We start from the raw sequence: 13569 nt of genomic DNA on the forward strand, positions 1-13569 counted from the left end.
ATTTTGCCAAAACACAACTTCTTCGATCTTAGTCAAAAATGCAAAAAAAAAGTGCAATTTTTGAAACTTTACAATTCCCAAAATAATAGGTCTAAAAGACTTTCTTTTTTTTAGATATACGCAGATTTTTGTAGACTCTATTTCGCCCTTTGGCACAATCAACGTAAACTGAAATTGGCAGGATTTATTTGGAAAAAACTTAAGTCCACTTTTTTGCCCGTAAAAACAGGCTAAAATGGCCTACTTTGAGGGGTCATAACTCATGACCTATCACAGGTAGGATATCGTTTTTTCTTTGTAATTACAGGAAATTTGAGTCAAGTTTTACTCACCTGTAGATCACTTTTCCATGCAGTATTTTTTTGCAAATATACACAGTGTTTTTTGAAACTTAGTGATTTTTCGATGAAAATAAAAAAATGGAGACTTTTCAATGTATGATAACTCGGAACCAATAGAAGTTAGCGGATTTTTTTTTAAAATAAAATTTATTCAGAATTATGTTTTTTTCCCCTGTTGTACATTTTGCTCTCAAAATTCAATGGGAATTATCCGTCCACGCAAAAGTAATTTTTTGAACTGTTTAAAAAAAAAACCGGGTTTGGCAACTGATCTGTTCTAACATTTTTGATATATCAAAAAGGACCCCAAAACGAAACTTTCTTATTAAAAATTTTGCAGGTTGGATTTATTATGGAATTTTAAACTTTTTCCGACGTAATGCCTGGACTAAATTTGGGTTTGATAAAAATTCAACTCTTACAAAATTTACGATGGTTAAAAATGTAACAGATTTTGGTTGAAGTTTAATGCGTTTTGTTTGAAAATTCGACCATTTAGTTGAAAATTCATCTTCATAGATTGAAAATTTAAGAATTTGATTAGAAATTTAAAATTCTGGTCTTTAAATATTAATGGTTTAAATAATATTTTTAAGAAAATTAAAAAGTGTGGAAGTAGATATTCAAAATTCAATTTCCGTGATATCGCGGACGAATTTCCAAATAAAAAAACAAGCAGAAATAAGCTGCAAAAAGAAATTTCTGAGTTTGCTGTATTTCGAAAATGTAAAATTCCTTTTTCAGTACCTGCGCCGAATTGAGGAGTTCTGTATCTAAATATCTGTTATTCTGGAATTTGTTGACCATATCTCGCCAACTATTGAAAGGTCTCGCAGCCACAATCGCATCTACTTTCTTCTGAGTGCACTGATTCATGAGTATAAGCTCCGAAGGCATGGAATTCTGCATAAATTCTAATACTGATTTTTTATCACCGGTCAAGTCATTCGACACTTCGACGTCCGAATCCGCATCACTGAAAATAAAATTCGACATAAAATTTTAATTATAAAATTTAATTCGGATTTGAATTGGGGAAAGAATGAGTTCCAACCTGTCGAAGACTTTGCTAGAATAATGAGCTTCATCTGATTCGCAATCGCCATCCTCCTCGACATCTTTCGACTTTTTCCTGCGTTTCTTGTTGCTTTTTTTGGACTTCTTGAGAGGTCTCTTCCGACTGACAGTAAGAGATTCCTCCGCCTCCTCGACATTCCAGTCAAAGTTGCTTAACACGTCTTGGAGTTCCTGTAAAATCATATCGAACTTTTGCAAATATTTCCTATCTAAAAAAAACGTGGTGTAACGATATTTTGCATATATTGCTGTAAAAAAATTGGTTGGTTTAGATACTGGATGAATATAACTTTTAGTGCATGTTTTCAATTAAAACTTCTAAATAAGTAATTTCACTTTATGATACAACTTATTTTCAAATGTTTCTAAGCATTGTTGATTAAATAGAAGATTTATATTGCAAATGATTTTTTAATACTAGAAAATAATTCTGATTTTACATTTTGCTATCACAATATAATTTGTACATTTTTTCACACTTGAAAAGAAGTGATAAACATGAAATTATGATGAAAACTTAGAATATCTTAATTTATAAAATGTATACAATCGATATCGATAAAAAATTTTGGTATCGATAATAAGATTTCGAGGAAAATTAAAAATAATTGAGGTTTTATTATGAAAAACTGTAGGAAAACTTTTTTATTTTGCACGATTTTAAAAAGTTTTAAGTAAACTGAATTATTTCAAAAGATATTTAGAAGTTTTGAAAAGATTCGAAAATAATTTTTAGCTTGCAAAGATTCTGTAAAATGTAAAACAATGTAGATGTTTGAGAATTTCGAAGAAAAAAGGATTTTAAAGAATTTTGAAATGTTTCAAGAGAATAAATAAATTTCTTAAGATTCCTGGAAAAATTTCAATTTTTTTTTTGTTGAAGAATTAATTTTAGGGGGGAATTGAAAAATATTTCATAATCTTTAAAATTATTTGCTAAAATGTAAAAAAAGAATTCAAAAATAAGTTTAAGAAATATATAAAGATTTTCAAAGATTTCAAAATAAATTAAAGCTTGAAAAGATTTTTAAAAAAACTTTAAACAAAATGTTGATTTGTTAGGATTTCGAAAAAAAGAAACTTTTTAGGAAATTTGAAAGTTTTCAAGAGGATAAAATTTTGTTTATAATCCTGGAAAAATTTCAAATGATTTTTTTGCTGAAAATTAATTTTAATTTTCGTGGAAATGTTAAAGTGATTTTTCATTTTGAAAAATTAAACTTTAAAAAAAATTTCGAAAGATTTCTAATGATAAAAAATTTTACGGTAATTTTTTTAATTTTGAAAGATTTCTTAATATTTTAGGGATTAATAGAGTCAGTTTAAAAAACGCTTGAAAATTCATCGATCAGAAATCTAATCTTTCTTGGTTAAAAATGTAATTATTATTTGATAATTATTACGTTTTGTTTAAGGATTGAACTACTTTTTGAAAAATAGGCCTTTTCTTGATGAATTCAAGTCTTTTACATTTTTTAATATAAATTAATATTTCTTATTTGAAAATGTAACTATTTTGCTGAAATATTTTGTTGCAAATTCGCCTTTTTTGATAGATAATTAATCTTCTTGGTTGAGGATTCAACTATTTTTGGAAAATTCGTCTTTTTTGTGAAGTCAACTTATTTTAAATTGAAATAAAATTAGACGTTGATTGAAATTATTTTATTGAAAAATTTTATTTTTGTGGTTGAATTCAACTATTTTTTATTTAAAATAAAACTATATGATATATTTGATACTATATTTGAATTATATTGGATTGAAATATCAACCATTGCTTTTTCCGTTGAAAATTAATCATTTTGGCTTAAAACGTAACTATTTTGTTGAAAATTCATGTATTTTGTTTAAGATCAGTTTTTACCGACAGAAAATTAATCTTCTTGATTGAGAATTAATCTGCTATGGTTGAGAATTAAACTATTTGGTTGAAAATTCATCTTTTTCGGACGAATTCAACTGTTTTTGATTTAAAATTAAAATATTTTGTTATAAAAATATAAACTATTAAATTTTTCGTTAAGAATTAATCTTTTTTTTTTGTTCAAAATTCAACTATTTGTTTAACGTTTTAACTGCTTTGTTGAAAAATAATTTTTTGTTTTTAATGAAGATTCGCCATTTCAGTTGAAATTTTTCTCTTTAGTTGAAAATGTAACTATTTCGATGAAATTTAGTCTTTTTTGTTAACACATTAATAATTTTACCTTTTTTGCTTAAAAGCGCAACTGTTTCATTGAAAATTAATCTGTTTTGGTTGAGGTGTTTTTGATTAAAAATAAAAACCTTCTTTGGTTGAAAATTCAACTTTCTAGTTGAAATTTTGATTTGACGTACCTAAGATCTTCAAAAAAACTTTTAAAATTTTCTCGAGACACTTCAAAAAAAAAACTTAACGCTAGTTAAAATAAATATTCGATAATGCATTGAGATTTTTAAATTATGATTTTTTAAGGAGGAATAGGAATGGAAGTATACCTCAGTGTCTTTATCTGGAAATAATTTCGTCAGGTACTTGATTTTTTCTTGTTGATCAGCGGATTCGGAATTTCGATCGGAATCGGAATTCGCAGATTGTGGTTTGGCTGAACTGCCATTATCGCTGTCGCTATCTTCGATTCGGTTGACTATTTTCCGGCGTACTTTGATTTCCGGAGACATTAAATTACTGTCATCATCGGCTGAAAGTAAAATAAAAAATAAAATGTAGACTTTTACAAAAAAACCATATCATTTTTTTTTCATTTTCACGGAAATTCTGCAGAACTTAATTTTCTATTTGAATAAGAAGTACATGGAATTTCGTTTAGCAATAAGTAATTGTTATATTCATGAAAAAAAAAACAAATTTATATTTGAGAAATATAAATAGTTACTGAAAACTTTAAAGAATTAAAAAAAAAAAGTAATAAACATTCCACATTTATTTTTAGGAATTAATAATAATTTGAGAATGACTTCATGAGAAATTTCAGTAAATGGCTTTAAAATTAAAAATTTCTTTTTATACATATTTTTATCTAGACAATTTAAATTCAACTCATTCACATTGTTGTTTTACAACTTAAATTTAAGGTTTCGAAAATTAAATCTACAAATAATCCCTTTTATTAAGAAAAGTCATAGGAAACCCTATACAAATTAATAAATATTTGTACTTTTTAATACTCCTGTGTTGTTAAAATAAAACTTTAAAATTATCAAACAAATTATTTAAAATATTATATTTGTTTTATGTTATAACTTTTTGCTGGAAATTAGCATTTTCAACAAATAATTTCAATATAAAATCAAAAAGTTTCAAGAATTAAATTTCTGACAATTTTAGGCTTTATTATTGCTTTAATCTCAAATTAGCATTTTTAAACACAAATATTAAGATTGTCAATTTTCATAAATCTTAGGTTGTCTTAGCGTTTTACAATGGAAATGGGTATTTTTGTTCATAAATTATTGAATTACAAAGATAAACAATTTTTCAACGAATTGCATTTTTCGGGTTTATTAACGTTTTTGAATGGACATACGTTTTTAAACAAAAAATATTAGATTTTTAAGGTTCCTAATTTTTAACAGTTTTAGGTTATGTTAGCATCTTACATCGAAAGTTAGTATTTTCTAACAAAAATAATTATAATTTGAACAAGAATTATTATTTTATTTATTATATTATTTTACAAGTTCCACATAACGGGTGAACTCATCCGCTAGCCACCAGATAGCGCGTCATTCGTCCTGCTCCAAAAAACATTGAGTCTTATGTGTCAAAACTATTTAAATAATAAAATAGCGGGTTTTAATTTATAATTCTGACTTTCGAAGCTAATAATGAGATATAGTGCGTTATCTTAAATCTTTTGATGTTTTGAATATAATATCGGATCGTCTTCTCGTTTTATACTTCACATATTATTAAAGAATTATTTAAATATAATTCGTACTATGAATTAAAATAAAAACAACTTTATTACACATAAGTTAACGATACAGGAAATGTCAGTGTTTTCTCTTCATACAAAAGTATAATGAGAGTTTATTATTATAAGCAATATTTTATAGAACTTTGAGAAGCATTATTTATAAAATTATAAAGTAGGAAAATAGGTATGTTTTGTTCTTTTTTTTTTACCCATATTTTTTAATCCTCACTAACTTTTGTTTTATTGAAATATTTATCGTTTTCTTTTTTAATTTGGAAGCGTTTATTGTCTTATTTTCAAACCGACCGAAAAATATAAAAAAAGCTTAAAAATTAATAAAATAGTGGTGGTTTTTCTAAAAATATGAAAAGTTGTTTTAAAAACAAACCAAAATTACATATTTTTTGCCAATTTCGTTTTACAGTTTTAGTTTCATAATAAATATATCTTGTGAGTTTTATGTGGGTTAAATAAATTTTCTTGCCAGGAGAACTTTTTTCATATAATCAAATTTTCTCATTTTTCTTGTAAACAGCAAAACATACGAAAAATATGTGAGATACTACTTTGCACGTTTAAAAAAGGTATATTAAAATGACACTTGATCTTTTGCGATAGATCACCATCATATTCGAGGAAAATTTAAAAATAAAATTTATAGGAAAAAAAAAGGATTCTTCCGGCCTAAAAATGTTTTAGCCCACATAAAACTGATCAGATGGGTTTCTTATAATAGCAAATACTTTTCGAAAATATTGGGAACAATAAAAAGGTGGGCTTTTCTAAAAAATATTTTTTATTTTCTTAAAATTTGATGAAAAATATCAGATTTTCGGGAAAATTCCATCTTTTTATTCTTCCCAGTATTTAAACAAAGATTTTGCTAATAGAAGAAATATTTCATATCAGCTTTATGCCGGCTAAACAATTTTTGAGGCCGGGAGAATTCTTTTTTGATTGAAAATTTAATTGCTGAATTATTTTTTTTAGACGTGCAAAGTTTTATCTCAAACGTTTCTATATCTCTCGTTGTTTACAAGAAAACGTAGAAAATCTGATTATATGAAGAAAAAGAATTCTCCTCGTGACAAAAGTTATTTAGCCCTCATAAAACACAGAAGTTATCTTCATTATGAAACTAAAAATTTTAATCGAAATTGGAAAAAAATATATAATTGTGGGTATTTTAAGCAACTTGGCATATTTTCAGAAAAACTACAGCTATTTTATTAATTTGGAAGTTTAAAAATATTTTTTAGTGGGTTCCAAAATCATACAATAAACTATGTCAAATTGAGAAAGAAAAAGATAAATATCTCAATTAGATCCAAAGTTTTTGAAGATTAAAAAAAACTGCAGATTTTCAAAAACAAAACACAACATTCAAATAGAATTTCGTAGAATTTTTCTGGGAAAATTGGAAAAATACATATCGTCTCATTTACTCTAAAAAAGAACGTATTCTGTCCCCGAGAGATTCTGCAATTTCAAGTGTAAAACCTTAAAGCCTGAATAAAATATCAATTTTCGTAAATTGCTAGATAAATTTGCCGAGAAGAATATTATTATTTGTTTTGTTTTTTTCAACTTGTTCTCGAGTGAACTCCATTTTATATCGTAGCCACGGACAAAGTCAAATGACTAATGAGATGAGGATGTTATAAGTTCATTTAATTCGATCTTTGAAATGTTTGCAATGATGTTTTAGTTACAAAATCAGGAGCATGGTGTAGTTTGTATTTCGTCTTTTACAGATGTTATACTTAAACAGCGGCCGTGAGCGTTGGATGTGACAACAGTCGCCTCTGGATGCTTTCTTAGAGCTACCATCCATATTATTATATATTACATATTATTATGTTTATTACATTATATATTATTATTACTATTATTATACCATTGAGCCACTCCTTTTAATTTCTGAAAAAAATTCTGTACAAAATGATATATCGTAAAAGTTGTAAAGTATTAAAAACTTTTTGTTCAAAAAAAAAACGGAAATTTTTATTGAAATTTTATACGTTTTTTACGAATATAAATATTTTAAACGCATAAACCCGCAATAGAAAAAGATTATTTTTTGTCTGTATTTGTACATTAAATTTTTTTCTAAATTTGTCCTTGACTGATCCAATTAGTTTTTAAGTTTTGGGAAGTAATTATGAATATCTACATGCCTTAAAGGTGTTATTTATGTTTTATTTGCATTATTATATACATGACATTAAAATTTTTCATGTATTATAGTACTTATATTGTATGTTATTTAGTTGTGCATTTTAGAGAAATATACTGAATTTGTTGATTTTGCTAATATCTACTTATTCGTTTAATTCATTTACCCCCCCCCCTCTTTTGCTATGTATATTTCGTTGAAAAAAATGCATTTTATTACTTGATATCAATAAATTATGCAATAAACATGTGTTTGAATTAAAGAAATAATTGCACACAACCATTTTCATTGGCTTGTTATATTTAACAAATAATAAATTAAAAATTGAATTAATAACATTCAAAATTGTTTAATTCCTCATTTATAATACTGAAGAAACATTAAGATAGTATTAAATTTGCTAATTTCGTCATTCATCTTTCTAAGATATTGCTATATCATAATTTTATTTTGTTACATTTTTTATCATAATATTTCGTTTTCTCTTACGATTTTTATTTTTTTTCCAATATGGTTCCGACTTCCAATTTGTTAAAAAATTAATTTATATTTGTTATTAGAAAATGTATTCTTAATATGCAGTACCTATTAATCATTTGATTAAAAAACATATACTTATGTACACATGTTCAATACCTATTGTTAGTAACATACGTGTGTAAGCAGTTTTAAAATAATCATTTTTCAATAATCCTTTTACACTTCAATGACTTTTATATTTTTTAAATATCAATTACCCATCAAAGAATTGTTGGTCTTAATTTTATGAGCTGAAATATTGCTCTGGAATTTTATTACTTAATATTAATTATTGAGTTTTCCATAAGACCAATGCTTTTCTAGAGCAGGACGATTGACGCGCCGTCTGGCGGATTAGTTCACCCGCGAAGTGGAACTTGTAAGCGACAACTACTTTTCTCAGTAGTCGGATATAGCTGTACATAAAATTTTCAACAATTTCAGGTTATGTTGGTGTTTTATACCAGAAGACGGTATTTTTACTAAAAAATCATTAGATTTTAAAAAAGCTAATTTTTTTGGTACAATTTTGTTTAAACTACTTTTTTTCAATAAAGATTTTTAAAAAATTTATAATTTTTTAACATTTTTATGTTTTATTAACCTTTTTTTTACAAGAAGTTCGTTCAGTTTAACAAAAATCACTAGATGGTATCTTAGGTGTTTTTCATCGAAAATTATCCGTATTTTTTATAAAAAATTATTAGATGACGAAGAATATTGACAATTTTCAGCAACTTTAAGTTATGTTGAGGTGTCCCACCTGGAATCGGTATTTTTAATAAAAAATAATTAGATTTGAATCCAATCATCTCTGTTTAAAATCATATAATTTTTGAACATCTTGAAATTATGCTGACGTTTTACATAGAAAATTGGAATTTGAAACAAAAACCATTATAACTTGAACAAGATTCAGAATTTCTGAACAATGTTGGATTTTGTTAGTGTTTTTCGTCGAAAAAAATTAAATTTTCAACAGTTGAAAATTGAAAATGTGAGAAAACATTAAATTGAATTTTTAACTGTTGTAATTTCAGCTTTCAATTTTTAAAAGTGTAAAATTTAACTTTAAACAATTCAATTCCAGAAAATTAAATTGTTGAAAAATGATGAAAATTGGAAATTCCATTTTGAACTGCTCAAAACTTAGAAATAAGTGCATTTTTTATTTAAAAGAAGTGTTCAAAAATAATTTGCAAGTAATTTTACATAAGAATTTAAGAAATAAACATTTCAGTCAATGAAAAAAATAGAAAAAAGTTGATTTTTTCGAAAATGGGCCGTCATTGGCAAATAAAGCTTTGGAAAATTAATAATCATCCAATGGACTCTCAGCAGATAAGATTGAAAAAACCATTTTTTGTTACGTTGTCTTAGTGTTTTTCGTCTAACATTGCTATTGTTGGTAAAAAAAATCATTAGATTTGTAAGGAATATTTACAATATTTTAATAAAAATAGGACATGTTATCGTTTTTCGTCGGAAATCGGTTATTTTAAAGAACATTTTTTTGACTTCGAGTTCAAAAAAATTCGCAGTGCTTAACAACATTAGGTTACTTCCATGTTTTTAATCGGAAAATTTTGTTTTTGAACAAAAAATGTAAAGGCTGCTAAGGATTTGATTGTCTATATATTGTACAAAAATATTATATCATTAATCTGAAGTTAAGATATAAATTTTCATCAAAAATTAAAATATTGTCCTTGCTTTTTTATATTATTATCGATAATAGATACTATAAAATTAAAAAATTTGGTATTAACATTAATTTTATAGTTCAATTGAAAAATTGCGTAAACGAAAAAATCGTACGCGAAGCGGCGTTTGTTTTTCAACGGGTTTTGATTAAAAATTAGAACATTGTTTGATTAAAATATTAACAAAATAAATCCATTTAAAAAAATACTTAAATTTTCCATTCAGAAATATCAAATTTTAACAAAAAAAGGAATAGCTAAACTTTCAATTGAAAAAATTAATTTGCAATAAATAAAAAACGGATTTTCAACAAAATAGTTTAATTTTCAACCAAACTTATGAATTTTCAAATCAAGAGATGTATCTTCAACTGGAATAGTTGAATTTTCAACAAAAGAAAAATTAATGTGTACTAAAAAAGATAAATTGTCAACCAAAAATTAAATAATTAAATTTTTAATTAAAAAAATTACTGTTTAACTAAATAGATGAATTTTCAACTAAAACTATGAAACATTCAATTGGAATAAGTTAAATTTGCAGTTAAAAATTAACTTCTCACACAAAAAAACTAGCCTTCGACAACAACAAAAACTATCTTTAAAAAAAAGGTGATATTTTCAAACAGTGATGAATTTTGAACTAAAAATGTAAATCTTTGACTGAAATAGTAGAATTTTAAACAAGAAGAAGAATTTTCAGCTAAGAGGATGAATCTTTATTTAGAATAATTACAATTTTAAACAAAAAGATACATTTTCAACCAAGAAGATTAATTTCTATAAAAAAAGACGAATTTTCAACGAAAAAATACCATTTTCAACCACAAATTGAATAATTACATTTTTAGTCAAGAAATGAATGTTTAACCAAAGAGGTGAATTTTTAACTTCAATTATTTTATATTTAACTGGAATATTAGTGAAATTCCCAGTTAAAAGAAATTCATTTTCATAAAAAAAAAACAAGTTTTCATCAAATAGCTTCTTTTTTAACCTAAGAAATTAATTTTTTATTAAAATTATGGATTTTCAACCAAAAAAATTAATTTTTAATAAAAGAGTTTAACTTTCAGCCAAACTTACTACCAAAAAATCGATTTTTTAACTAAATACGAAGATTTTCAATGAAGTAGTTGAATTTTATATTAAAAAATACCAATTTTTATCCAAATTTGTTTAATTTGAAACTAGGAAAGACCAATTTTTATCCAAATTTGTTTAATTTGAAACTAGGAAAGACCAATTTTTAATTAAAAATGGAAGAGTTACATTTTCAGTTTAAGACATTAATTTCAAACCAAACTGGTTAATTTTAAATAAAAATTATGAAAATTCAAATTAAATAATTGCATTTTTTACCAAAAAGATGAATTTTCAATCATAAAGATTAATATTTTACAAAAACACGAATTTTCCACAAAGTACAGAAATTTCCAAACAAATATGTAGTTTAATTTTAAATAAAAAATATACATTTTAAACGAAAAATAGAAGTTAAATTTTCGGTTACAGATGTAATTCTTAAAAAACAAAAAGAACCATGGATTTTCAGCAAAATAGTTTAGTTTTCTATTGGAATATTTACATTTTTAGTTTAAAAAAATTGATTTTTGACAAACCTTTTCTACCAGGGATGAATTCTCAAATAAAATGATGAATATTTAACTAAACATTAATTTTTATCAAAATGATGTAGTTTAAAATGAAGACAAAGTAGTTAAATTTCACTAAGAATGGATGAATTTGCAACGAAAAATATTTAAAAAATTTCATTTATAATTCAGAAATATTTATTCTTTAAAAAACTACTTCCATTCTAAAAATTAAATTCCTTTCTTATCAATCAGACTTATATTACTTTAAACAAATTCCCGTTCCATGTAAAAAATTCTATATTCAAAGTGAAATTTATATTTCTTTACAGAATTTCCCTGTCCTAAAATAAAAACGATAATTATTTTCGAAATTCCCTGTTCATAAGGAATGAAAACCAATAAAAACGTGATAAATCCATTTTTTTTTAATTGAGAAAATTATTGTTTCGGTATGTTTGGAATATCATCATTTCGATCAAAATTTATATTGCTAATAAAAAATAATTCGATTTCCAAGAATATTTACAACCTTTGAACGATAATAGGGCATGCTAGCGTTTTCACAGGAAGTCGCCTATTTTAAAGAAAAATTATTTGACTTCGACTTAAAAAATTAATTTTGTAGTTTCTAACAACTTTCGGTTATATTAGTGTTTTTCGTCGGACATTGGTATTAAAAAAAATAATAACAAAGGATAGAAATATTTTGATTGTGTATATATTATAAAAAATATTATATAATAATTCTGAATTAATAGCAACTATGAAATACAAAATTTTGTTATTAATATTAATTATATAGCTAAATTTAAAAATTGCGTGAGACAAAGAAAAAATAATCGTGGGCGCCGCGCGCATGTTTGTTTTCCTGTTTAGTAAATAAATTATTTTGCAATTTGAAGCGTCAACATTCGAATTTTTAACCTGAGATATTAAGTTTAACCTATACTTTTTAAAGAAGAAGAAGAAAACGAAAAATATTTTTAATTTTCGACAATGAAATAAATTTTTTTCTTCGAATTTTGTAAGTAAAACGCAAATACAATAAACAAGGACATTTTTAATTGAGACACTATACTTTTACTCTAGAAATAAAGGATCCTGGCGTGATTTATTCAAAAAATAAAAGACTAGTGATTAATAATTTATTAACCGTTCCGAAATCGCGAATGTTTAACAAAGGCGACAAGGCTTGCGACTGAAATTTTTTATACTTTGTACGAAGACTGAGATTTTAAAACAAAAAAAACAAATGCGATTTTCAAAGTAGATACATTTTTTGTCTTGAAGGAACATGATTTGGTCAAATCCCAAAATCCTAACAAATACATTTCCAACTTCTGGGCATTATTAGGCAACATTTTGGATATAAAAATTGAAAACTTACACGTGTTCATTTTCTTGACTATCTTCTTGAAACGGAATCTTCTTAAATCAGTCAAAAGACTCGGACTACTGTTTTTTTCGTCCAGTTTTGGAGAATTCGATCCTGACATCTCTTAAATTAAACACCAAAAGCATACACGCTCGGGAAAATACATTTTATGTTCTCCAGGTAACCCTTAAAAATTCAAGTTCACTTTTCACACTGTGGACGAAATAGGATTTAGTTTTAATCTATTTACGGCACTAAACCAACTTCGTGGAATAAATGATTTTAAAATTGATTATATCACGAAAAAATCTAAGAAAGAGGAAAATCGGGAGGCTCTAAAAACTGTGGATAATTGCGTTCCTTGGCAAAACGGGATACAGGTTTTGGCGTTTTTAGCTCAGTCTGGCGGAAGCTGGGCGAAATGCTAGGTTAGGAGTCGTTTTTGTCTTTTTTCAGTTTTATAAAATATTAAGAGTTTAAACGTTCACGAGACTGGAAATTAGAGTAAAATAAGTAAGCAATTTTGGAGTTTTTCCTCTTTGTGCAAACGATTTTATTCTACAATGAAGTGAAAATAACATGACATTTGGTGTAAAAGCGGAGAAAAGACTGGAGAAAAGTGGTAAAGACGCCGAATGAGGAGTTGGAGTTAAAGGGACAGCTGTAACCAATTAGAATCAAGTTTTGTAACTGCCTCCCGCCAGAAAAGGTGTTTTACCGCCAATCAAGGGACGAGCTTTGCGCGGAGAAATATAAATGTGCGTGTACTTTATTGTTAATTTTAGTTCCAAGGTTTACGAAAATAATGATATAAAACTGTAAATGACTTTAAAAGTAATGATTTCATAATTATCCGA

The 13569-nt window shown here is 25.6% G+C and overlaps 1 protein-coding gene across 1 annotated transcript in view; it reads right to left on the reverse strand.

Moving 5' to 3' along the window:
* LOC117181757 (SWI/SNF-related matrix-associated actin-dependent regulator of chromatin subfamily A containing DEAD/H box 1 homolog) overlaps window positions 1-13331 on the reverse strand; it is a 49782-nt gene extending 36451 nt beyond the window's left edge. The window contains exons 1-4 of the mRNA XM_033374721.1: window positions 12725-13331; window positions 3900-4102; window positions 1396-1589; window positions 1089-1317 (exon numbers count right to left, since the gene is read on the reverse strand). Of these exons, the coding sequence (XP_033230612.1) occupies window positions 1089-1317; window positions 1396-1589; window positions 3900-4102; window positions 12725-12833 (735 nt within the window). The 5' untranslated portion in view covers window positions 12834-13331. The remainder of the gene's footprint in view (window positions 1-1088; window positions 1318-1395; window positions 1590-3899; window positions 4103-12724) is intronic.
* Window positions 13332-13569: the final 238 nt, after the last annotated feature.

Source organism: Belonocnema kinseyi, chromosome 10 (genome assembly GCF_010883055.1).
Source record: "Belonocnema kinseyi isolate 2016_QV_RU_SX_M_011 chromosome 10, B_treatae_v1, whole genome shotgun sequence".
Lineage (NCBI taxonomy): Eukaryota > Metazoa > Arthropoda > Insecta > Hymenoptera > Cynipidae > Belonocnema > Belonocnema kinseyi.